At 43.6% G+C, this 26841-nt stretch overlaps 1 protein-coding gene and 1 long non-coding RNA gene across 8 annotated transcripts in view; one reads left to right on the forward strand and one right to left on the reverse strand.

Annotated features, from left to right (window-relative positions):
- Window positions 1-26841, reverse strand: part of FARS2 (phenylalanyl-tRNA synthetase 2, mitochondrial) — a 397991-nt gene that overhangs the window by 148508 nt on the left and 222642 nt on the right. For all 7 annotated transcript variants that reach the window (XM_057554781.1, XM_007173908.2, XM_057554782.1 and 4 more), the window contains one exon: window positions 19829-19989. In XM_057554781.1, coding sequence (XP_057410764.1) covers window positions 19829-19989 — 161 coding nt within the window. The remainder of the gene's footprint in view (window positions 1-19828; window positions 19990-26841) is intronic.
- Window positions 21070-25891, forward strand: LOC114236714 (uncharacterized). The gene is made up of 3 exons (XR_003622581.2): window positions 21070-21602; window positions 23141-24882; window positions 25739-25891. It is a non-coding gene; the product is annotated as an uncharacterized LOC114236714 (long non-coding RNA).

Raw genomic sequence — 26841 nt, forward strand, 5'->3', positions numbered from 1 at the left:
ATTTACTCTTACCCAGATACAGTAGCGCCTAACATGGCAAGAGGAGAAGGGTTTATACACAGCACTTAATATTTTCATTTGAATACGTTATTTAATACACTAACATTTACTGATACAATAGTCAAGATCTACTTAACGTTTACGATATGTCAGGCACTGTGCTAAGAATACTATGCATATTTAAACTGATTGATCCTCATGACAACACTACCCTCTAAGTAGGAATTAATATTATTCCCATTTTGCAGGTGAGAAAACAAGCCCAGAGAAATCTTGTACCTTGTAAGTAGGAGCATCAGGACCTATTCAGGCAGTCTGGCTCTGGAGGTTCTGTCTTACCAGCATTTTGTTTATCTTTGCATCTCTCTTTTAACTGAAAAGGTAACGAAGTCCACTGCTCCCCCACCCCCCTTGCATGTGGGTTTCTTTGTGGTCATTTGTCCAGGGAGCAAAAGGCAAACGGGGCGGGGTGGGGTGGGGGAGGAAGGGGAGGATGCAGAGGCAGTGGTTTGAGCACAATCCCTCCAGTATCCAGAGCGCCCTCCCCGGGTGATGGACCCCGTCCAGTGGGAACAGGCCATCCGCTGCCAGAGCTGCCAGGGAGGTCGGGAGCAGGGTGCTGGGGCCCTGGCCGGGAACTAGCTCTTGGACACCAGCACCAAACGTGCTGAGGAAGAGGGTGCCGGGCAGCCAGCAGAGGACCGCCCATAATTTACTCTCGTCTAATTGAGGGGAAGTGTTACCAGATTTCAGGAAAGGCTGCAAGAGGACACTACAACACATACAGTGACAACCTGTTTTTGTCTTCTGAAGTACGGCTAGATATTAGTACATCCTGCTCTCTGGGTCTAGGCTCTCACAAAGGCCCCACTGTCTTACTTCCCTATAGATTTAGTAAGCGGTTTAATGGAAAAAGTGAACGTAATTCTATCCTTCAGAAATGATTGTGAAGAGGAAAAAAAACATGACAGAATCGCATCAAGTTCAACAACAAAGTCCACCAGGCTCATCTTATATTTTTCCTGCTCTGGCGTGGGTTGATTCTTTTCTATGAGGAGCGCTGCTTCCTCCAGTGGAAAATGGTATTTAGAAACCAAGACCTGGGCACCAGGTGTGTGCTCACTGATACTGTCGTGTCATTGTTTCTAGGCCCTCAAAGCGGGCAGAGCTGAGGTGGGGGAAACACACACACTCATAAACACAAACACATTTATATTTTCTATCTAAAAAACCATGAATTTATGTCAATTCCTCTAATTCCAATCTAGCAACCAGGGTTCATTTTTGGCCCTCCTTTTCTCATATCTGTAACTTTTCTTCAACAGTGAGAAACCTCACTCCCATAATCCTCAGTATTATCTACTCTTTTGCTCAAGCTAGAATAAATTAGAAGATAGTTTCAGAATTGCTCACCCGTACCATTGTTTAAAAAAAAGATCCTTGTGACTAGAGTTCAATATTTTTTAGTCTTTTTTGTGTAAAATTTACACACGTGAAATGCACAAATCATAAATGTGCATTTCCATGGGCTTTGATACATGTATACATGCTTGGAACCCAGCTCTCAAGATATAGAACCCTTCCAATCAGCCCAGGTAATACAGAAGCTGTCTAAGAACCAGAGAGACACATCAAAAGGGCCTGGGGGGCAGCTCGCAGGGTCTCTCACTAGCCAAATCTGGGGAAACAAGAGATTCACAATGAAAAAAATGATAATAATGGAATACAACTCATTGCCTAAAATAAGCCGTAAGTCCTTCTTATGTGTACAACTGAATGAATAAATATATAAATAAACAAGTGAGGGAGAAGGGAAAGCTCTTCCTGGTAGAAGAATGTCAATTCAAACACCAACTTTCACTAATGGACACTAAAAATCTGTGAGTAAAATTTTGATGAGACACAAGAGCTTCAGAGAGCCACCCTGTAAATAAATTACCTGTTATTTACAAAGGGAAAAAGTAACCTTCTGGTAGAGAAATATGGCAGGCATTACCTTAACCTAGTGATCAAACCTGTCACCACCCATACGGGCACAAACTGACATGGTCCTCCTGATACAATGCAAAACACTGGGAAGGACAAAGCATCACTTCTGTGGTCTCCCGTGAAAAATGCACAATCTGAATCTAATCCTGAGGACACTTTGGACAGTTCAAATTGAAGCCCATTCTATGATATGACTCCTATGTACTTTTCAAAGAATGTCAAGGTCAAGAAACACAAACAAAGGCTGAGAAATTGTTCCGGATTAAGGGAAACCAAAGAGATGAAACAACTAAACACAATATTTGAAATCATACTGGACCTTGGACCCAGAAGAAAATAGCAATACAGGAAGTTATTGGGAAGGCTGACAAAATCTGAAAATGGGCTACGGATTAGATGTTGACTCAACGTGAAATTTCCTGACATTATTAACTGTATTGTGGCTATGTAAGAAAAAGTTCTTCTTAGAAAATACCTGGTTAATGCATTTAGGAGGAAAGGGCATATGTGTGCTACTTGATCTCAAACGTTTGGAGGGGATATATATACATACATATCCATATCCATACATAAACACTATGTATGTACTCAATCCTCATTACGTATCTCATAAAAGATACAATATGTACATATTCGATCATTATTCACAGATTCCACATCTGCCAATTTGCCTACTCCCTAAAATGTATTTGTACCCCAAAATCAATACTTGGGCATTTTCTTTCTTTTTTTTTTTTAACATCTTTATTGGAGTATAATTGCTTTACAATGAATGGTGTGTTAGTTTCTGTTGTATAACAAACTGAATCAGCTATACGTATACATACAACCCCATATCTCCTCACGGTCATTCACAGACATGAGCAAAGTGCAAACACACCTGAGTTGCCCGATGCTCACATTCTCAGCTGAGGCTGAACCAGGCAACCCGCTGCCTTCGTATTTCTGATCATACTGTAAACAAGTGTCCCTTTTGATGTCTATTCAGTGCCACGCTTTTCTTATTTCTGTGCTTTTTGTGGGTGGTTTTGCACATGCACTTGGTATGTTCCCTGTTCAAATACAAATGCTGCTGTTGAAGGGTCCCTGGAGAAAGTCTGTCAGCCTTCACTCTGTAGCAGGCTGACCATTTCTCCTATTTCACCCTGATTTTAGTCAGCAAATACTTGTATAGTCACCGATGACAGACAGTACAGTTCAGCCGAAAACGTCCTGCTTCCCTTATGTCAGCCACCAGACGTCCCTGAAGGCTGCAGCGACGCCACACCGCCCAGTGTCACAGGGAGAGCCAGCCCCGGGCGGCTGAGAGCAGAGGAGGCAAAGCTGCACGGAAGCGCCTCCCAGGCCCGGAGGCAGAGAGGAAACAGGGCCCCCATGGGACGGGCTGGAAAGGGCCCTGATTCAGCCCAGTGCGGAGAAGGCACTCAAATTTTGTTCAGTGTTTGCTGAATACACGGTGTTTAGTGGAAACACTACGGTGAAGGAGGGCAGGGAGGGTGTGGGGATAGGAGGACGGGGCAGGTGTGAGGAGGAGCCGCCAGCACGGGGAGAAGCACTGGCTCCGGGCTCAGCAGGGCAGGGCTCCGAAGGCACAGCCCCCCCGGACTGGCTCCACCATAGGTGCTCGGAGAACAGCACCTACGTCACAAGGCTGCGATCACGTAACATCACACACACACGCGAGTGCACGCGAGAGGAGGGCCGGCCGAAGCACACTGTGTGGCCCCTGGTAAGAGCTCAGTAAAATCTGGCCACTGTTTCCAGCGAGAGAAATGGGGGGCGGGGGGGGCAGGGCCTTCCTAGGAGGAGCAGTGGAGCAGAGGCGTGGCTGGAACCCCAGTGAGGACGGGGACCCCATCTTGGGCACAAGCTCAATGCTGAGTGCAGAGTCTGGGTCCCAACAGACTCGACAAGGAGTGTGCAATCAATGAATCAGTAAATAAGTGACTTCAGAGAAGTCCTGTGTGACTTAAACAAGAGGGCGTGAGAGAGGCAGGGGCGGCAGACAGGACAGGAAGGGGTGGTTAGTGAACAGAAAGCTGGACGTCATGCTAAGGCACTCACCGTCCGTTCTGGAAGCAGCGGGGAGCTACTGGAATCATGAAAACAAGACAGTAACATCGTGATACGGGCATGATGGCTGGAAACGGCAGAACCAGAGTTGGGGGACCACTCGGGCGGCTTTTACGACAGCGTCGGCTAGACGGTCTCAAGGGCAAGCACGTGAGAATTACCAGGAGCACAGGAAGAAGAGATTTCTGGGTCCCATCCCCACAGGTCCCGACTGGGGAGGTCTGGGATGGATGGAGGGATGCTGAGAAGAATCAGAGGTGGGGAAGACGGCAGGTGAGGGATTCGCGCTGATGGCCTTGGCTTTTCCCAGTGATAAAATGGGGTCATTTGTCAAAGGCTGGAGCAGGGCTGGCTGTGGCACAAACCCAGAATCCCGACAAGAGAGCACGTGTCTGAGGAGGGCCGCTCAGCTCAGCGCTGCTATTTTTAGGCATATTCGGGTGTGGGAGCCCGAGGGCTTGTGACTTAAAGTCACCTCCGAAAACGCCAGGCTCAGGACATCCCGACCACCGTCTCCCGGAGCCTCCCGTCCACCGTCTGCTGCTGGGACGGCCGTGGTTCTCCGCGTGCTTCTGCAAGACCTCCGTTTCTATCGGAGCCGGCAATCTTTTCCATTAAATTATCTGTTATTATTTAATAGCTAGGTAAGCATCTAAGTCATTTTGAAATGAAGGTATCATGCCCATATGTCACAAACGACGCATGAATTAAGTCAGGCCAAAACGAAACGGACCTATGGCTGCTGGCCCATCACGCAGGGTCCCACCCTTTCCTACAGCCCCTCCTCTGATTACAATAAACTGATTAGTCAGTAAATCATGCTTGAGGCTCTAGCTCATTTGTTGGGTGCCCACGTTCAATTTACATACCAATGGCTGCATTATTTGCCTTTAATAGTTGTGGTTGTGTGAACCTAAGTATAATAAATGAATAACCATTGAAGTGTCAAGTTACATCTTCATGAGAAATCTGAAAATGAAACAGCCAGTGAATCTGTTTGTTTCTTCTATAATAGGAAATAAACCTAATCATAGGATGAGAGGATAAATGCGAATTATTTCAGAGTGGCACGGTAACAGAGGTGCCTCTTTCACAAAGAAACGTGTAGAAACTGGCGTGATCTCTGGTGTGCAGCTGGAAATGCACAGCGGCAGGGCCAGTGCAGACGCTCTGCCTAATTTCAGGGGCCTGTCAATCATCTTTCTTGTTCTAGGTCTAGAATCTACTAAATAATCAGGCGGTCTCGTCGCAATCGCATTGAGGCTCCACACCCAGAGACATCGCTCTCTTTGAGGTTGAATCAACCCATTAACGAGGTGTGTTTTCCATTCTCTCTTTTTTTCTTTTAAAAGGTTAAAGGGCACAGTGCAATTTTCTGTGAAGCAGGTGTGCAGCTAACAAGGTGATAATTGGGAAACTGAGTGAAAAGGAAAAACCCTATAAAACTAGAAATCTGCAGTATCTGGGAAGAGGGCAACTGAATTACCTCTAGAAGATGCAAAAGTTATGATAATACAATGCTAAAGATGCAGGCTGAAGTCCATAAGAGTGGAAAAGGAGGCATCACGGTTTTTATCATTCCCCCAGGATGCAGAGGGCACACCATAATATTCAAGATTGGTGAAGCTTTAAACAAATAGTGCAAGCCAACCTGCAATATCATCTTCTCTTCTCATTTCCTCACATTTTCAACAGAATAAACACTTTAGGAAGATCTTCCAAATATTCAAATATGGATAGCATTTACTAGAATATTGGATTTTAATTTTTTTTCCTTCCACTTTTCGGTCTTGGTCAAGAAAACAATATTTTCTGCTTAAGATACAGAAATGTTTGGGAAGAAGAGATCTCCAAAACCTTCCAACAACCATGATTTCCTCTCTCGCTCTCTTTTGTAGTAATGTGACGTTAGCCTTCACTGATGATCTGCATTTATATGTAACCGTCCTCAAGCGAGGTCCAAGAGCCTGAAGCATCTTCTGTGTGACATCAGCAGTGCCCCCGGCTGAGCGGACATGCAGAAGGACTGTGCTTCTGGCCCTGTGGTCCCTCTTCCTTCCCCGCCCCGTCGTTAATGTGGACCTCTGGTCTGGAGGAAGCTTCATCCGGACCTGATTTGTTGGCCCTTACACGCTGTCTTCGTTCTAGCAACTCACAGGCACCAACGCTGGGCTCACTCACCAGCCGCATCTCGCTCGGAAGCGACACGCCCACCCCGCCTCGCCCTGCCCTGGGCCATCCACCCCATCGGAGCTCGGCCCTGACTCGTCCTGCCCAATAAACACCCCTGCTCCAGCTTCTCATTTCCGCATGGCCTGAGAGGCCACCTGGACCCAGCCTCGCCTGCCGCCGTACCCTCCACTGAGGCCCTAGCTGTGCCAAGTAAAGCGAACGAGACAGTGGCAAAGGCGACACTGACGAAAAGCAGAGCTGGCAAAGGTGACATCAACGGATCATGAGCTCAGATGCTTCCACCCAGGTAAATTCTCCAGATCTGTACTTTTCTCCCGTTTCCCATCCACCCAGCCCCAAAGCCAGAAACCTAGGGATCGCTCTCTTTCTCGTTTATCTTGACCTAAGGTGTGTAAACACCCAGGTGGCCCAGGTCAGCACGAGTCTGCTTGTGCAGCTGGAGCACAGTGATGAACAGACCCCTTCAACCCTCAAAAGCAGTAGATCTCAACTTAGATGACAAACCATATGGCCACTGCACCCCTGCTCCCAGGACCCAGGGCCCTTCAGTTCCGTCTCCTAAAATGTCTCGAGCCCAAACCCGACCTTCTCGTCTCTCCACTGCCGCCCTCTTCGATCTCCCATTATTTCTTTCCAGTCCTGGGCAAGGCCTGGAGTGGACTCCTGGCCTTGTGGTCCCCACCCGTCCTTCATATTTTCAGAACTGGGGTAATCTACAATGGAAACCTGATGATGATGACATTTGGTATCTTGCTAATTGCCTTTGAGAGAAAATTCAAACCCCAGCCTTCACATCCTCAGCGCGCCCTCGCCCGCATTTTCCCTCTATCTCAGCGGAAGCACCGACGAGCTGGGTCGTGCCTCCAGGCCTCCACTCGGCCCAGGCTCACCTTCATCAGAGCCCTTCACTGTGTCCCTGCCCCTCCACCAGCACATGCGCTACCCGAGGGCGGGGCGCTGCGCTCTCTGCCTCCCCAGCGTCAGGCACAGTGCCTCGTACGAGAGCAGATGCTCAAAAGGTTTTGGAATGAATAATTGATAAGGTTCTCGTGTTTGGGAAAACGCTGTCACATTTCATTCACATCAACTAGGGCCTCAGTGAACAGCAGGGAAACGACTCCCGTTGTGGAGTTCACGCAGCCTGGGAGCGACCATTTCCCCTCGCTATGCTGACAACCTAACTTGGACCAGAACCACATATGAAAAGAGTGACAGAGAGAGGGAAAACGTCACAAAGACAAAGACAGCAAGACAGACAGAGACAGAGACAGAGAGATGGAAGGATAGAGACAGACGCAAGATGGAAGCAGAGGGAAAGGCAGAGGGAAAGGCTGACATCAGCACAAACACGCATCAGCCAAGAGAGGCTCTGCAATAGCCACAGCCTTTACCGATGGCCAGCTGTGTCACCGCAGGGGTGGAAAACCACTCTCCTTCTACACCTGCAGCAAGGAGCGAGGAGGAAGGGTGGCCACAATGGGCTCCTTAATACATAAGTCATTTCCAGAGGAAATGATTTTAAAAGACAAAGATTTGGTTCTCCTTCCCTAATGCTGTACTACCATCTTCTTTTTGCTCTTCTTGATCTTAGAATCCAAATTCAGTTTTGAGGTATTTCAACCACCTGGCAGGACTTCTCTGAGGGATAAGGGCCCAGGAACAGTCATAATCTCTTCCATGAACAAGTTTTTTTCAACTGGCAAAATTAAGTCTAAACGAATGCCGGGAGTAGCAGTGCTGCCTGAGGTGGGCAGAGGAGATAAGGAAATCCCATTCACTTTCATGCATCACGGACTGTGGACCGATCTCAAGAGTGACCGACAGGACTTATGTCACCAGTGCAGAGACTTAGTGACCCAGCACTCAGGAGAGCGGTCCAAGGCAAAAAACGCTAGTGACTACCTGATAGGTCTAAGGCCCAAGGCTTCTGAATCCCAGATCAATTCTTTCTCAACACGCACTCAAAAATGATGCTGGGGACTGATATGACCAATCTGTCTAAATTATATGCATAGTTTGCAAAGGCCGCTAGAGTCAACTGCTTCTTCCATCTACTATCTGAACCTTAGGAACCTTAACATATAAGACCTAAAGTGATAGCACAGGCTACACTCAAAACATAGATGTATCTAGAAAAATAACAGAGAGATAACAAAGAATGGACCAAGAAAACCATATGCAAATAAGACCAGTGACCTTGTAGCCAGTAATGGCCTCAATGTGTTATATAAAGAGTTTTCAACCACGATGCTTGACAACTGTGATCTGTAATGCCAGTAATTTGTTGCTAGCATGACAATGGTCAAATCTGAAAATGATTTACTTTTTAGAATATATTAAAAACAAGAACAACAAAAACCAAATGACCTGATTAAAAAATGAGCAAAAGACTTGAATAGACATTTCTCCAAAGACGATACACAAATGGTCAATAAGCACATGAAAAAATGTTCAACATTACAAATCATTAGGGAAATGCAAATCAAAACCACAATGAGATAGATACAACTTCACACCCACTAGGATGACTACTATATCAAAAAAGAGAGAAAATAATAACTTTTGGCAAGGATGCACAGAAATTGGAACCCTTGTGCTCTGTTTGTGGGAATATAAAAATGGTGTAGCTATGGTGGGAAACAGTATGACGGTTCATCAGAAGAGTTAAAAACAGAATTACTATATGATCCAGCAATCCCACTTCTGGGGAAAAGAATTCCCAAAAGAATCGGACGCAGGGTCTTGAAGAGATATTTTTATCCCTATGTTCACAGCAGCATTATTTCACAATAGCCAAAAGGTGGGAGCAACTCAAGTGTCCATCAACAGATGAATGGACAAACAAAATGTGTCACAAAAAGATGCAAGTAGATGAGGTCCCCACAGTGGTCAATTCAGAGAGAAAGAAAATGAAGTGGTGGGTTCCAGGGCCTGTGGGGTAGGGGGCTGGGGAGCAATTATTTAGTGGGTGCAGAGTTTCAGTCTGGGATGATGAGAAAGTTCTGGAGATGGATGGTGGTGATGGCTGCACAATGAGCAGAGTGGTCATGAGTTTTAAAAACGGGGGAAAATGAAGATGTATCGAAGATGAGCTTGTGAAGCCAGATTTTTGAAACACTGAAAGACTATAATATGCAGAAACACAACCAACTAAATCAACAACCATTATACGAACTCGCTTTAGATAAAATTAACATCATAAAATAGCTAAAGATTTTGAAATAAGCATAGTGAAGATATTCAGAAAGTTAAATGTAGTAACAACCATTTTAAAAAGCAAGGAATTAGGAAACAAAACCAGACAGAAATGAAACAAGAAGGTGGAGAAGAAAAGGAACTAATTACAGATCTTAGAAGTGAAAAGTAATAGTTATTAAGTTCAAAAAAACTCGGAGAAAATTATGGAATTGGTAGAAACTACTGTGAAATTCACCAGCACAGGAGGACAAAGAAATCAAAAATGTCCAAGAATAGTTAAGATACATGGCTGATAACTAAGAAGATTTTCAGGAGACCCAGAAAAGGGAGAGGGAGGGGATAGAGGGGAACCACTCCTCAATAACAACGCAGACTCTCCTGGAGTGGAAGGTACCTTCGGGCACCAAGGGGGATAAATAAAGATAAATCCACGCCAAGTTGCTTCCTCGTGGGACTTCCCTGGTGGTCCAGTGGTTAAGAATCCACCTTCCAATGCAGGGGACACGGGTTCGATCCCTGGTCGGGGAACTAGATCCTATATGCCACAGGGCAACTAAGCCCACGAGCTGCAACTACCGAGCACACGGGCCACAACTAGAGAGCCCACGTGCCGCAACTACAGAGCCCACACACTCTGGAGCCCACGCACCACAACTACAGAGCCCACACGCTGCAACTACTGAGCCTGCGTGCCACAACTAGAGAGAAGCCTGCGCACTGCAATAAGGAGCCCAGACGCCACAGCGGAGGATCCTGCATGCTACAGTGAAGATCCCACGTGCCGCAACTAAGACCCAACGCAGCCAAAAATCAATCAATCAATCAATCAATCAATCAATATTTTTTTAAAAAAGGAAAACTTCCTATGAATGGGGGGATTATTAAAAGATGTACTTTAAAAAAGACGCATCCTTGTAAAATGGGAGAACATCAAATGTAAAGAGAAAGCCTTAAACACTAGCCAAGAGAAAAGGCATTATTATCTACAGAGAAGTAACACTTTGGTTAACATGAGACTTCTCAAGAACAAAGGCCAGAAGGAATGTCTTCAAAGCCCTACAGGAGAATGACTGCCCTTCTGGAATTTTAGACTTCCTGACATTATCACCCAAGAATGAGGCAACGTGAAGACATTTTCACATATACAGAGACCACAAGAATTTACCACTTGTAATGGCTCACAGGAAAAATAGTCAAAGAATATATGCCATTAAAAAGAAAAATAAACTCTAAGAGGAGGCTCTGTATGGAAAAAAAAAAAGGTGAACACAAAATTTGATAAAATGTTAGTAAATGTGCTCGACTATTGACTAATTTTTAAAGATTTTTTTTTTGAATGTCAGGATAATAAGAGAATATTACAGACAATTTTATGCCAACACATTTGAAAGTTAGATGAAATGGACAAATTCCTAGAAAAAAATACAATTTAACAAAGTGACACAAAATAAAACAATCTGAATAGCCTAATAGTGACTAAGAAATTTAATCTGTAGTTTCAAATTTCCCACAAAGAAAACTCCAGGCCCAGACAACTTCACTGGTAAATATGATCAAACACTTAAGAAAGAAATAACATCAATCTTCAAAATCCAGAGAACAGAAAAATACTTCCAAATTAGTTTTATGAGGATATTACAAATCTTAACATCAAAACCTGATAAGGACATAAGAAAGAGAAAATTACAGGCCTATCTCACCCCTGAACACAGATTTTTAAATCCTAAACAAATCTTTACAAATCAAATCCAGAAATGTATGAAAAAGATAATATACCCCAACCAAGTTTTGTTTATTTCAGGAACAGATGATTGTTTTAACATCCAAAAAGCAATCACTATATGTCACTACATCAACAGAACAAAGCCACAACATCATGAGATCACCTCAAAATATATGAAAGGGTTTGATAAATTTTAAGAGTCATTTATGATAAAACTCTTAGCAAACTAGAAATAGAAGGAAACATCCCTAATTTGATAAAAGGCTTTACAAAAAACCTACAGCAACCACTTTAAATAAATACTTATTCCAAAACTCTCAAGCTCAGACATTTAATTAGGTTTAATTTTATATTACCATAGTTCATTTAGTTCAATCTCCCCAATTCAATTTACTCCAATAAGAATCAAAGGATCATTCATGGTAAGATGACTTTTTCAAAGTCAGTAGCTAATAAATTGCCTTTTCCACTTAGATCTGCAACCCCCCCGGAATTCACTGTTGAATAATTAGGAGTCTGGGGTCAAGTTTCATTTTTTCCATATGGACACTCAATTATCTCTGCTTCGTCTGTACAGAAGTCTCCTCCTCCTGTCCGTTCTATAGTGCAGGCCGTGCCATGAGCCCAGAAATAATACAGAGGTGTGTTTCTGGGCTCCCGCCTTCTCCGGGCCTCTGTGTCCATCTTGCATCAGCTCCACACTCTCAAAATTACTGTAGCTTTTTAAAAAAGACGACATCAAAGTGAGCAAATCCTTCAACTTGGTTGTTTGGCTATTTCTGGCTCTCTGCATTTCCACATAAATTTTAGAATATGCTCATCAAATTCCTCATTAAATCTCTCCGAATTTTTTAATTAATTAATTAATTTATTTTAAATTTAATTTTTAATTTTATATTGGAGTACAGTTGATTTACAGTGTTGTGTTAGTTTCAGGTGAAATTCACAGCAAAGTGAATTTCTTTTTTTTTAGCTACTGTGGCCGTTTAATGTATTACATTTTGAAGCAATCCTACAAATTGTTTTTGGATATTTGCAAATGCGGTAATAACATGAGGATGGTAAACATCAAACTGAAGGCAGTGGTCACCTCTGGGGAGGAAAGAGGAAGGGGGTGTCCATCAGGGAGGCACAGGTGTGTCAAGTGCATTTCGAATGCTTGTCTTCTTTATAAGAATCAGTGGTAAATCCCAGCAAGTTTGCTGGGTGGAGGGTACACTGTTCTACGTTATTAGCAAATCAAATCAGGAAATGTATGTTTGTATATTTAGAAGATTTCATCATTTTAAAAATGAATAAAGATAAATATACAGTAGCTACTTGGTTCCCAACCAGCAATTAACTGGGAGTTCAAACTCTGCCGAATGGGCTTACAAGGGTCATCTATTTATAATCCACTGTCCTTGGTCGTGAATTACAGTCTATAATTGTAATTTATAAATCTCACAGGGAGGCCCTTGAGAAAATAAATTCTTCCCTCAAATGGAAAGAAAACAGTTGATTCATTACTCAGCCAAGTGACAGAATAATTAAGCTATCCACCATATAAATCACTGCCTACGTTAACCATTCTTCATTTTCAAGACCACAAGATTATACATATGAAACGCCAACTGAAATGCAGTTTGAAAAGCTGTGTGACAATGTAATCACAAAGTAACTCTCATTTTTCTGTCTAAACACAGGCCGACTTTAAGTTTCAGATGAACCCAAATGCTCCTCTCATCCTTTGAGTAAAGGAGCAGAGCACACTCCTAATTGCAACAGTGAAGAGTTTTGCTTTTCCTTTCATACAGGATGAGGCAAATTAGACATACAGAACAACCATACTTACCTTTCTTGACTAATAACTTAGTAAGGTAAATTATTTTCATTTTTTTCGGTCCCCAGAATATAAATAAAAGCCTTAAGTTTTTCGCTTGAATGGGCTCTGATCAATGCTTGCTATTCCTCCTTCGATAGCTCTGAGGGTCTCATTCCCAGGCTGAGTCACCTTGAGGTTAGCCTTCCAGCCTTCTTCCCTTTGGCCAGTGTAGTTAACTCAGGTGGATGTGCCCTGGTGACCCTGATTTCTATGCTCAATTTCAAACAGAGAAAAAAACATCCCATAGCCACATCCTGGCCACACATCCCATCCCGCTGTCCTGTGAAAAGAGGCACAGCCAGGTGCATGCGAAAGGAGCACTTTAGATTTGACTAGGGAATCAAAGCATTAAATTGAAGGAAGCAACCTCTAAGGGGTGATTTCAAACAACAGGCAGCAGAGGGTAAAAATTTAAGGCTGGGAGAGCTTTTCCAGCAGCCCCATCATCGCATTTCACAGGTGACTGTCTGCTCATAACAACGGCTGCCGCAGGAAGAGACGGTGCTGCCTGCAGGGTCTGCCACACCTGGCACGGTTAAGCCTTATTCTAAGAGCTCAGGATAAGTACAGCAGGCTAAGTTCACAGACCATTCCAGCTCCCTCGAAGAGGAGATGTGACAAGAGTCTGCGGAGGACTTCTGGAAAACTTCTTCCCACTTAAAAAGGAAACAAGGGTGTTTCTCTTTCTGCCTCTGGGCCCCGCTGTCTGAGGTGACGGTTAGCGCTCCTGCCACCGTCGCTCAGGCCTGAGGGGAAAACACGCAAGGGTCCAGAGCATCATCCGGGGCTTCCTGTTCTCGTGCCTCTCATTTAAGCCATTTCAGTTGGGCCTTCCTTGGTTGAAGCCAAAAGCATCCCTACGGCTGTCCTGTAACTGGTACCTCCCAGTACCCACACCCGGGAAAAACCCACTGACCTACCCGCCACTGCTTGATGGACATGTTCTTTCTCCCTGTGGCAATCCCTCCCTTCATACTTGTATTTGTTTCTGGTCTCTATTCTCATGATCTCCTTTTAAAATTATGACTCCCCCCCACCCAGCTTTACAGAGGTATAACTGACAAGTCAAAATTATATATTTTAAGGTGACAGTCTGACATACATATATATACATTATGCAGTTATTACTAAGACTATAAGTTTTAACTTATGGTCCATCAATTATTAGTATTTGGTTTAAATGATCCTGTACAGTATAAACTTATCCCTCTGGTTGCGGAGATAGAAAGGCCAGACTTCTTCCTAAAATGTATTGCACATGATTTGTCAAATTGGATAGATAATTAGCAAGATTAAAGGTTTAATGTGTTGTCAATAAATAGGAAGTTCTTTTACACTTCCATCAGGTTAGTGGCCAAGAAGCTGTAATATGGATGTTGAGTGTGTGCACATAAAAGGTCACATAACACCACTTCCAATCTACGCTACAAGAAGATGCTGAGGCCCTCACTCTTAGCTTTCGAAAAAAGTGTATTAAACAAGAAAGAAATTCATGGTAGCGATTCTCTAAATACGTAAATGTATCACAAGACCCCCTGCTTTCACAAAAATAAAAAGCAGTCATAAATCCACAGGTCTCTGATGACAGAGGCCCCAGTACAAACACGGGGCCACATTCCATAGGACTCAATAGACTGTGGGTCGGTGAAATGTCCTCGCATCATAAGGCTGGCAAAGCAAGCTGAAGATGGAAACCGCGGGCACAAAGGACCAGGAATCATGAGGACAGTGGCCACTGCGCTCATAGTGGCTACGGCGGTGGTTGACAACAGGAATAACGGTTAACATGAATGAAATGCTCACTGGGTGACAGGGTCTGCTATGAAAGCTTTACATAAAAGCACCAGGATGCTTCCCACGGCAAACGGGTCCGTTCTCTTGCTCACTGCTTCTCTCCGCACCTGACTATCAACAACGACTACAGGGCATGTATAAAAGGTCCTACGGCTGGTCATCTTCCCTGCTTCTTCCTCTACCTCTTCCTATTACTTTCTTCTGGGATAAAGGTCCTTCTTCCAGCAAAAGAAAAATATTTATGTGCCTTTTTTTGGTGAGATGGAAAAAATGCACAGGGAAATAGTGAAAAAAATTGAGATCCATTAATTTAACTACAACACAATGAAGTCGATGGGATTCTCCCAGCTGGATTTATTTGGGAATAGAATGAGGAAACACTGCGTAATCCTGCACTAAGTCTCTATCAGACAACATTTATGACAATGACAGCGAAACCAGATCTAGGAGCTATTCCAAGCCCTGGAGATTAGCAAGTAATCACAGGCTCAAGTCCTAATACAATTCTGGAGAGACATGGAAGGATTCAGAAATTAACTAGCAAAATAGGATTTAAAAAAAAAGGAGAAGAAAATTTTGACCTCCACGTGCACTGGTCAGTATCAGCAAAATTCTACATTCACCTACGTGTAGCCCCATCATTGTACTTCATAGTATTTGATAATTATCTCTTGATAAATCTGTCTCCTCCTCTAGATTGGAAACAGCCTGAAGTTAGGAACTGTCCATTTCATCTTACTGACTCCAGGACAGTGCCTGGGTTTAGGCAACAACAGTTTTTACCAGCTCAATACTAGGAGCTCCCTGGAGTCAGCTTTAGATAAAATCCTAGCTCTGTCCCTTACTAGCAGCGTTATTATGATTGAGTTCCCTGGTGGTTCCAAGCCTCAGTTTCATCATCTGTAAAATGGGTTAATAGAACCCACCCCATTGGATTGTGAAGAATGAAAGCTATAATATAGGCAAACTAGTTCAGTGGCTTGTACTCAACAAATGGCAAGTATGATAAGGCACTAAACAAATTAATGCCCAGACTACGGTACACTGACCGTGACTGCAGGAAGACACAAAATAAGGGAAAATGGCCAGCCGTGGCCGTAAGAAACTCCCAGCCTTCGTATAGCAGAGCACTCGCCGTTGATGCCTGGTACCCCAGGGACAGCAAGGACTAACTCTGACAGTTTCCCAGGAGTCTGTCCACGACTGACCTTGGAGCCCACGGGGCTGACTGGAGACCCTCTCACAGTCACTGCCCGGATTACATCAGCCTAACTCTTTGTGCCTTCAGTCTCAGCTGCGTCATCTTCTCATAATCATATTAAATGTTCTTCTTAAGCCAGGCCAACAACATGAACTGACAAAAGGAGTCCCTTATTCCCCTCATATGTAGAACCACAACTACTCCACACAAATAGTTAAAAATCGCTAACACTTTCATACTATCTGTATTACTTACATCTAACAACAAAATCTGCTCTATTCTATCTGAAGCAAGCAGTTTGCCACGATGGAAATGGAACAGATAAAGGTATATGTGATGGGCTGAATAACAACCCCCAGAGATGTCTACATCCTAATCCCTGGAACCCGTGAATATGTTGCCTTACACTCAAAAAGAACTTTACAGATGGCGATTATGAAAAGATCTTGATATGTGGAGATTATCTTGTCACGAGGGCCCTTGTAAGAAGAGACAAAAGTTCAGAGAGAAGGCAATGTGACCACACAGGGAAGGAAAGGAAAGAACGTAAAGCGATACAGAGCCAGGAGCCGGGGAATGAGGTCGGGCCCAGAAGCTGACAAATGCAGGAGGTGGGGTCTCCCCTGGAGCCTCCAGACAGAGCCAGCCCTGCTGACACCTGAGACTGAGCCCTGGCAGATCAATTTTGAATTTCTGACCTCTAGGACTGTAAAATAATAAAGACATGTTGTTTGAAGCTGCTAGGTTTGTGGTAAGTTGTTACCTTAGCAATAGGAAACTAACACAGAATATAATCAATAGATAATAATTAAAAGTGAATAATTAGGAAATAGCTCTCTGTGATCTATAATTTACAAAGCATTTTACAGACATCTATTTTTTCAGCAATCAAATCCTAACTACCCCACCAGAAGTTATTAAGTTTATTACACAAATGTAACCATATAAATTATATAATAGTGCAGGTAGGCACACGCCGATTTTCTACGTTGAAGGCAGGAAAGATTTATTTAATGACATTTAATACAAGAGACCCATTGTCTACTCTGGATCCTCTGTGTCTCCTAAGAGAAGACAGTTGTGAGCCCACTTAAAGCTTGACTTCAACCACCAGCTGTGGTCACACTGTGCCGTGCACCTGTGCTTGCCCCACCGTGGTGCTGAGCCCGGTGCAGGCTGGTGTCCCATCAACGTCGGCCAGTTTAATAAATGACTGAATAAAGGAAAGAGTGAGTGAGAAAAGCTCAGAGCCTTAGCCAGGCTCTGCTTTTGATCACTCAGATGGCGTTTTCTTCCCAATTAACCAAGAAGGACCTGGTGCTAGAATAAAAAGAAGTAGCTTAGTAAAAAGTAAAAAAAAAAATTTAAAGTTAAAAAAAGGTAAAAAGTTTAAAAATAGGTTTTTTTATTTTTTTTAAAAAAGGCCAACAAAAATGAAACCAGACCATCAAATAAATGATGGAAGATTCTACTTTTAGTTAGGCTATAAAAGTCACAAAAAACCACCGGTCCCACTGTAAGCATGAGAAAACAATAAATTTAGAAATCTTTTGTCATAAAAGATACCGAAAGAGATCTGGATGCAAGTCTGAACGAACAGAATTCCAGACAGAGACGAGCCCTAGATTCCAGAGCTTCCACCGCTGGGCACGAGTAGGCGGAAGGCAGCTGCGGTTGGTAAGGAAACTCTGCTGGAATGAGGAGGGATGAGCCCCACGTTGCCCAGCCAGGCCTGGCTCTTGGCAGATCGGAAAACGCAGAGACAGCCAGCCCTCGCTGCAGCCCAGTCTCCCTCCTGACCTTTTTGCTCAGCAAGCATCGGTGCTGGAGGAAGCTGGCAGCGGGGCGGAAAGCAGAGAGAGATCACGTAACCTCACACGCAGACCCCAAACTCTGCCGCTCGGCCAGGTCTCACCACAGAGAGGAGAGGAGACGTGAAATCCAGTTCGACTACTCCTTACGACAATGGGAGCTGGCTCATCACCTTCGCTGCCTGACCAGGGAAAGGGTAGGGCTTCCCGAGGAAAAGTGCTGTCCACCATTTAAAAAGTAGGACGAGTGAAGAAGCAGGAAAAATGTGACCCACAGCTAAGAAGAAAGAGAAGACTAAAAGGAGAACAACAGAGAACTAAAGGGTTGGAAATAACAGACAAGGACTTAAAAATCACTACTACGAATACACTAAAGAATTTAAGGGAAAATGTACAAAATGGGTGAAAAGATGGAGAATTTCATCAGAGTCATAAAAACTCTAAAAAGGAAGCAAGTAGAAATTGCAGAACTGATGAATACAATATCTGGAATGATTAACTCATTGGAGGGGCTTAATGGTTAACTGGACACAATAGAGAAGATGCGTAAACCCAAAGCTAAGACAAGAAAAACTATCCAAAATGAAGCACAGAGTGAAAAAATAAAAAAAGTCAAACCCCAGTCATCAGAGTTCTATGGCATACATCCAAATGGCCTAATATACATGCAGTTACCGCCTGAAAAGCAAAGAAAGAAAGGAGGAGAATTGTTGGAAGAGATACCAAATGAGAATTTTCAAAGAGGGTTGAAAATCACTAATTCAACACAGCGAAGCCCCGAGCAAGATAACAGACAGAAAAGTCATACACAGGTCAACCTGCTAAAAACCAGAGTGAAAAGATAGAGGCAATGAAATGACATGTTTAAAGAGCTAAAAAAAAAAAAAAAACCACGCACAAACATTGGCAACCTAGACATCTATATTCATGGAAAATAGTCCTAAAAAATAAAGGTGAAACAAAGGCATTTCCAAACAAAAGCTGGGAAAATTCATGCTGCACTGCGAGAAATGGTAAACGAAGTTCTTCAGACTTGAAGAAAATGAACACAGAGAAAAATCATGATAGGCAGAAAGCAATGGTGATCAGTGGGGCAAATATCAAGGAAAATACAAAATAATATAGTTTTCAATTTCTTTAAAGGACAATTGGCTATTTGAAGCAAATAGAGCAATGTATTATGGGATTATAATACACAGAGAAATAAAATATGACAATAATAATACAAAAAAAGGCAGAGTAAATAGAGTTACACTATTGTAAGGTTGTTAAATGTTTCATGAAGTTGTAATAGTTACTCATGGTAAAGTGTGATGAATTAATTATACATACTGTAATCTAGAATAACCACTTAAAAATAATACAAAAAATGGTGAAACTAAACAGCAATAGGGTAATAAAATATAATACAAAAGCCATCCGAAACACACCCACAAAACCTCAATTTCCAAATAAAGAACAGAAAGAGAAAATGAGTGAGAACTAAGATAACAAAATTAAACCCAAGAACATCCCATGTAATTATGTTGAGTGTAAGATATATTCAACACTCCAATTAAATATGGGTTTACAAAAAGACCCAACTGTTTATAAGAGACACGTTTTTAATATAAAGACAGAAAGTGAAAATAAAATGACGAAAAAAATATACATTGCAAACACTAATCACAGGAAAGCCAATGTGTCTAGATTAGCATCAAAAAAAACTGAACTGTGAAAGTATCATCAGTGATAAAGATGGATATTTCATGATAAAATAGCCATTAATAAAGCCCAAAATTTGTCCTCTGCTTAGACTAACAGGCTTGATAAATCCTCTTTTTTCAGCATACAATTTCAGGAGGTGTATGATCTCCTGTGTGTTTATGAATCTCTATTTAAAACCTCTTTTCAAAGTCACACTATCTTTAAATACAATGATTTTATTTTCGGGCACGTGACCCCCTCAATTAGCATCTACTTGATTCTTGCATGTCAGTTACCTGGAACTTCACCTTCTGGTTGATGTCCTGCACGCAGAACTGCTTCAGGAAGCGCTCATCCTCACTCCAGAAGAGGCGGATGTCGGGGATGTCGTAGAGGACCATGGCCAGCCGCTCCAGTCCAAGGCCAAAGGCCCAACCGATCTGATCTTCAGCACCAGCTACAAAGAGGAAAGAAGACAAGATGACAGGTTAAAAAGCACGAGGGCAATACTCCAATATAAAAAAAAAAAAAAAAAAGCATGAGGGTCCACAGGTCCATCCCACTCCTGACACCCAGATAGGGCCATGGTGAGTGCCGACCAGAAGGGTGCTGGGGGGGAGGGGCTGTGGAGACACCCAAGGGGACCCCTATCTCACAGTTTTCGTGCTCCCCACATTCCTCGCTCCCCTCCCCGAGGCACTCTGGAGTCAAACTTCTCTAATACTGTCTTTCATTTCTGCTTAAATCCCAGGCTCGCTAAGCCCTGGTTTCTGCCTCTGAGATACTTTTCTGTAATCTGTGCTCGCCCTTTTTCCAACATTCAGCCTCTATGTTCAGGTTACAGAGAGGAGAGAAAACACAGGCTCTGTCCCCAAGTGGCTTACGAGATGGGCAGGTTTGTTCAAAACATGCCACAGTGCACCACTGATATTCAGGAAGTGTGTGTCCAGCCTCCATGAACCCTCAGTTTACTAGAACACACTCTGACTCTTAGTAAAAGCTGCCCCGGTAACACACAAGGAGCAAGCCCGCCAAGGTGACCTGCACCCCTGGCACCAGCCCCTCCGAGGGTGAGCGTGTGGTTCAGACCTATGGCAACACATGAAGTCTTGGGTTTGTTCACGTGAAGCAGAGTGAGACGGAAGACACAAACTGCTGTGTGAAGGGGGCAAGGGAGCAACGCACAGCACAGGGAAGAGCTCACGAGACTGTCATTTCGACAGGACACTGAGGGATGAGCAGGATGCTGGGGGCACTGAGATGGCTCAGGACGCCCACCCCCACGCACACGCCCTGAGAGGGGACCCCTTAGGGACCGCTCCCTAACCCCTAGGGTTTCTCTGCTGGGATTAGGTTACTTTATGCGAGTCCATCTTAGCAAACTCCAGAGAGTCTCCTGCTGGCTTAGGAGAGCTGAGCTGACGTGAAGAGAAGAGGCCCAGGTGTGGCCAGGCCTGGAGGAAGGCCTCCGGGAGCCAAGGGAGGCCCTGGCGGCAGCCAGAAAGTGTGAAGCTCACTGCCATGATCGTGAGGAAATGGATTCTCCCAACAGCCCGAATGAGGGAAGACAGGACCCTGAGCTCCAGGAGAACGTGGCCTGGTGACACCCTGATTTCAGCCTGTCGAGACCCTGGGCAGGGGACCAGGCCCTCTGCACCGGACTCCTGATGCACGGCGGTCGTGACATAACAAGTGCGTGTTGCTTTAAGCCACTAAGTATGAGGTTAATCTGTTACCCAACACAAAAAACTAATGCTGATCCAAATGTGGAGAAAGATGAGGGCAAGTTCCAGACTGGAGGAATGTCTTCACTGGCAAAGGGATGGAGGTGCAGCAGAGGAGGGTTTAGGAGTGGATTCTGGCAACACCGCCTGGGCAAGCTTCAGGCAGGAGAGACACGGCGGAGAGGACCTACCCCTGGCCAGGGGCTGGCACCACTGTCACTTATAAATGACACCACAGGGATAAACTACAACAACGGAAGCCACGGAGAAGCGTGAGCCTCCTCGGATGATCTGTTTAAAAGATGAATGGATAAAAATATCCAAAATGAGATCTCGAAAGGAAAAGGTACAGAGAGAAAGAATGAGGCAGTAGCGGGAGGGAAGACACGCAGGAAGAAAAGTACGTAGTTGGGCAAGTGCGGAGCGCACCTGTGTCCTGAGTAAGATGACCTCTCATGCGAGGCGGGGGGGGGAAGGGTGGGCTTAACCCCAGACAACAGGGTCACGAAGGAGGGAGCACAACCCCTGACCCCTGGCCAGCTGCCTAGAAGAGCAGCTAAGGGTGAGGCACACTCTTTAGAGTAAGTCATACTGATGCCTGAAAACCATAAAGAAGGCTGCCATGAAAAATGTAAAAATCAATGTAAGTGTGATACACCGCGTTTGTGTCCTAAAAGAATAATTTTCTCTTTAAGCGACACTGCCCATTCCTGGCGGTGTGGTTCCAAACACCACGCACTGCGTGGTCCCAGTGCCCTCGGCGACTGCTGGCCACACTGTTTATTCTGATAACAATTTGGAAAATACGGCAGCACATACAAAGATCCATAACGATGCTCGGACGCTTCATCCTTATGATTCCATTAGGAATTTATCCTAAGGAAATAATTCAACAGAAGAAAAAAGATAAATGAAGGAAGATATTCAAAGCTGTATAACTTATTAGAGCACATGAAAACAACCTAAATGCCCCAAATTAGGGAAGGCCTTAAAATTATAGTACATTTTAGTGTAGTCATTAAAAATCATAATTACACAAATAAATGTTGATTAAGTGACAGACTATAAGAAATTATGAAAAATATCTATGATAAAATGAGTATGTACTATGCCACTACTACTTAATACAGGTGCAAATGAGGGTTGTAACGTAAAAAAATAACAACAAAATCTGATAAGTAAAAAATGGTAATGGTGCATTTTTATCTTGTGTTTATCTTAAGTAAGCTTTTCATTTGCTTAAGGATCATTTTTTTTCCTTTTCTGTGAATGTCTTCCTATTCTATTTTTCACCCATTTGAAAAATGAGATTGTTGCTCTTTTTCTTGCTTACTTCTAGGAGTTCTGTGTTATTCTTGTTTTGCTTTAGGAAAGTTTCAGAAGATGAGGAAGAAAGGGAGGGTAACGGATGGAAGGAGCAAAAGCTAAGACACTAAAAACTGCTGGATGTGAAATAAAGTCAAATACCCTAAATCTACTGCTCTTTCAATTACAGATACTGGGCTCTAGATGCTTGGTTTTATCTAAAAATTTCATAATAAAATCTAAAAGATTTAATAATTAAGGAAAAAGTCTAACTCACAAAGCAACATTAATATTCCACCTCTCTTTATTATTTTTTTATTTGAAAAGACGTTTCAGAAACATGTTTTAAAGTTGTTTGAAAACTATTACCATTATGGGATGTCATGGTTATAAAAGAAAAGCAGCAGCTGTCTGTCTGTTTCGGGGGAGTGGGGTGGGAGAGAACTGGGCAAGTGGAGGACGATGGGGGGACTTTATACCATGTGCCTTTTCTATAAAGCGTGAGAAGAAATATTTCAGATAAAAACTTTCATGGCTAGATAAAACACAGTAATTTCTTTTCTGTTTATTTTTGAGAAGTTATAAGAACAAAGCACTCCCCCCCGACACAGTGGTGCCAGACTTTCAAGAAAATCACGTGACTAGCGAACACGGATTACAAGCTGAACTGACCTCTTTATTTCTATGACAGCCAATACATTTCCAAGCCTGGAAAATCAGTGTCATTATCTATGGGGTTTCAGAAAACGACCACAAGCTCCTGCATATCCTCCCCTGGAATCCCAGTGGGCTGTGACTGCTTCAACCCACAGGGTGTGAGGGAAGCGATGCTACGTGACTTCCGAGGTTACGTTAGAAAAAGCCACCCAGCTAGTGCCTGGTTGCTTGGAATGCCCGCTCTCCAGACACTCCCTCCCAGGAATCTCCCTCCAGAACACCCTCTCTTAGAACCCAGCCGCTGAGCTCCGAGCAGCAGTCACACGCAGAGGCCACGCGAGGCACTCCAACGGACAGTCCCAGGTGAACCCCGTCATCCTAGCCTCGAGGCAGGCAGGTGAGTGACGCAGATTCAGGAGGATTCCATGTGCAGCATGAACAGAGAAAAACAAAAAACTATAACAGAACGTTAACAAATGGAACCCAGCAATACACAAAAGGACATTATATCACGACTGGATTTATCCCAGGAATACAAGGTTAGCTCAACATATGAAAACCAATCAGTGTAATTCATTTAATAAGCTGCTTAAAAAAGAAAACATGATCATCTCAATAGATGCAGAAAAAGCAACTGGCAAAATTCAACATCCATTCATTATAAAAACTCTCAGCAAATGAGGAACACAGGGGACTTCTTCAATCTAATAAAAGACACAATAAAAAACCAACAGCTAATATTATACTCAATGGTGAAAGGCTGGTTGCTTTGCCCTCAGGGTCAGGTTGAAGAGAAGGATGTCTACTCTTGCTATTTCTATTTCTGTCTGAGTTCCCAGCTAGTGAAAAAAAAGGTAAAGAAGAAATAAAAACAGCTTAATAGATTGGAAAGGAAAGAGTAACACTGCCTTTTTTTGTAGATGGCATGATTGTTTACATAAAAATTCCTCGGGAACACACTTGACAGGTAACAAATACATGAATTTAGGAAGATCACAATATACAATAATCCATGGTGTGTATGACTCGGGGCCTCAGTCCCACCTGGCTGCCAGTGAGGACAGGCCTGAGAGGACGCCAGGCTCAGGCCAGCAAGGGGCCATCCCATCAGCACCTGAAAACCCAACCACCTTGTGTGTCGAAGCTCAAGGACTAGACCTTCATGAGGAGCAGGGAACAGCTGGCCTCCAGCTTCCTACCACTGCCCACAACCTTTGATTCTCACAATCATTCTTACTGAAAAGCCTGCTTGTGACAATCAATTACCAGGAAGGGCTGTAAGAAAGGGCGTCTATTTGCTGAGCTGTACCAAATTTTGTTTTTGAAACACTCTGTTTTGGTCCCATCTAGATCTGCTTCTTCTGAATTGCAGCCCCTGCATTGAGCTATCGGCCTATTGCATTCGTAAGGTGCCAGGAACTCCTTGTCAAGAAACTCCTTGTCAAGAATGCCAGTCACTAGGTCACTTAGTCTTCTTACGAGTCTTCATGAAATAAGCTGATCTCAGATCTAAGAAAATGGGAACAGGAGAAGCTTCTTGCTCGTGAACAACTGGACTGTTTTCAGTTTAAGGATATCGCGACTTACAGAACTGATCCTAATCCACTCCTTACTTTGGCCCCGTGGACGCTTAAAGCCATCCTTACAAGGTCACCTCTACAACAGTACGTTTCTCTGTGTGACTCTTGTCCCAGTTTTATTTTCTTATCCTTATATCCTCTTTGTCCTGATTATCTGAACTACTTATTTTATCCTCTTGTACATACTTTTATACGGCACTTCAAATTCTTTATGGAAGAAAGAGAGCCATAAATAACTAGACACTTAAAGGTATCGTCAACCCAGACAGGTCTAATTTTCAGGTCTTTGGCAATCCTCAGCTGTAACTTGTTGCCAGGTGCTCCTGGGCTGACCGGGTTTTAAGGCAGCATTTTTTTCTACACTCTGGTACTGGAGGGTTCCAGGAAACTAGTCTCTGGGGCATAACACTGACTGTAAAGAAGCACCTCAGTTAAACAGAATATTCCAGATGGGAGGCACTTAGGTTTTCCCTCCTCCTTCTCCTCTTCTTGCTTTTAAACCTTCCCATCTCTGGACTTTTATCTCACGTTATTTTGGTTTTATATGTAGGCTGACCTTCTTAGAAAGATTTTTCAGCAACTAATCCCCTTACTCTGCTGTTTTCTTCAGGGAATATCATCTCTTAGACCCCACAACTTTTCATGTGTATTTTGTTTACTGTTTACTGTCAGACTCTGCCGGTAGCACCTGATCCACGGGCTCAGGACCTGGGCTGGTTTCCATCTCTGACACATCTGGAGGGGCTGGACCAGTGTCCAGCACGTACAAGGGCTCAGGCATTGTGAGGGAATGAGTGAACGGCAGGAAGGCAAGGTTTAGAGATTTTTCCACTTTTTAGTTTATTGGCTGCATTTACATGGGTTGTATTAGGAAGAATTTCATACTTAAAATGAAGTTTTCAACACAGGCAGTGACTTTCTTTAATCTTTTATCTGTCAGAGAGTTTATCCATCATATTATGAGGTGACATGAGAGACACCATTTCGGAAAAGACATCTCGGAAAGGAGAGAATTGGAACATAAAAGAAAGGAATGACGGGAAAACTGAATGTTCTGTCCCCTCACCCTGCCTCCGTCACTGTCACCGAGCTTCTTCCACGCGGGGCGGCAGCTCCCGGGGCCTAGGATCTGAGCTGCCTCTGCTCCAAACTTCCTTCCTTGCAGCTTATTTTCTTCCCCAGTGACCGAACCCTGCACCCTGAGGTTCCCTCTCATAGATTGTTTTGTTGCAAAGCCAAAGGTCAAATTAAAATTTTAAACTATTACATATTGGAACACATTTTTTTTATATTAAGTACTTCCCTGTCAATAGGGGCTGATTTCTAGGAATTCTTTGGCTCAATGAACTGACACTTTCCCAAAATAACTGTGAAAAGAAACACTGAAACAACCTAGCAATTTACATTCATATTTTATAGAACTTAACCAATTACAAAGCACTTCACCTATATTACCTTGATTTTGATCCTCACAATGACCCTATGGGGGACGTCAGACTGGTATTATTAGCAATGTTTCAAAAGTAAATACCATTTAAGCCAGATCACACAGACACTGGGACTCAAATCTATGTTTCTGTTGTCTTTTTCACTTCAAGTATATATCCAGCGAATGTTCCCCCCAGATTCATGTTCAAACATTAACTTAGAGAGGAGGCTCTGTTCCAAGTGTTTCAAAACATCAGAAAGTTCCACTTCTGTCTGTGTACTTTCTGCCTTGTTATTGCCAGTTTCCTGATGGACTTTGTCATTATTCCATGAGAGCTAGTAAAATGATTTGCATACATAGCTGTTTAAATATATCAGCAGGCTTTTCTGAAGGTGGGGTTTCATGTCTCCAAGCGTGCCTTTCACGCTGCACCCGACCAATACACACACAGAGCTGCGGAGGGAGTGACGGCGCCCGTGTTTAGCAGCGGTGTCGGACAAACGCCTCCGCTTCCCTGGACCGTTAGTTACAACGACAGCCACCCAGGGACAAAAGGCCCACAGTGTCGCGCCCACAGCGCGACACTGCACAGCCACAGGCAGGCCTAGAGAGGC

The sequence above is a fragment of the Balaenoptera acutorostrata genome, chromosome 10 (assembly GCF_949987535.1).
Source record: "Balaenoptera acutorostrata chromosome 10, mBalAcu1.1, whole genome shotgun sequence".
NCBI classification, from domain to species: Eukaryota; Metazoa; Chordata; class Mammalia; order Artiodactyla; family Balaenopteridae; genus Balaenoptera; species Balaenoptera acutorostrata.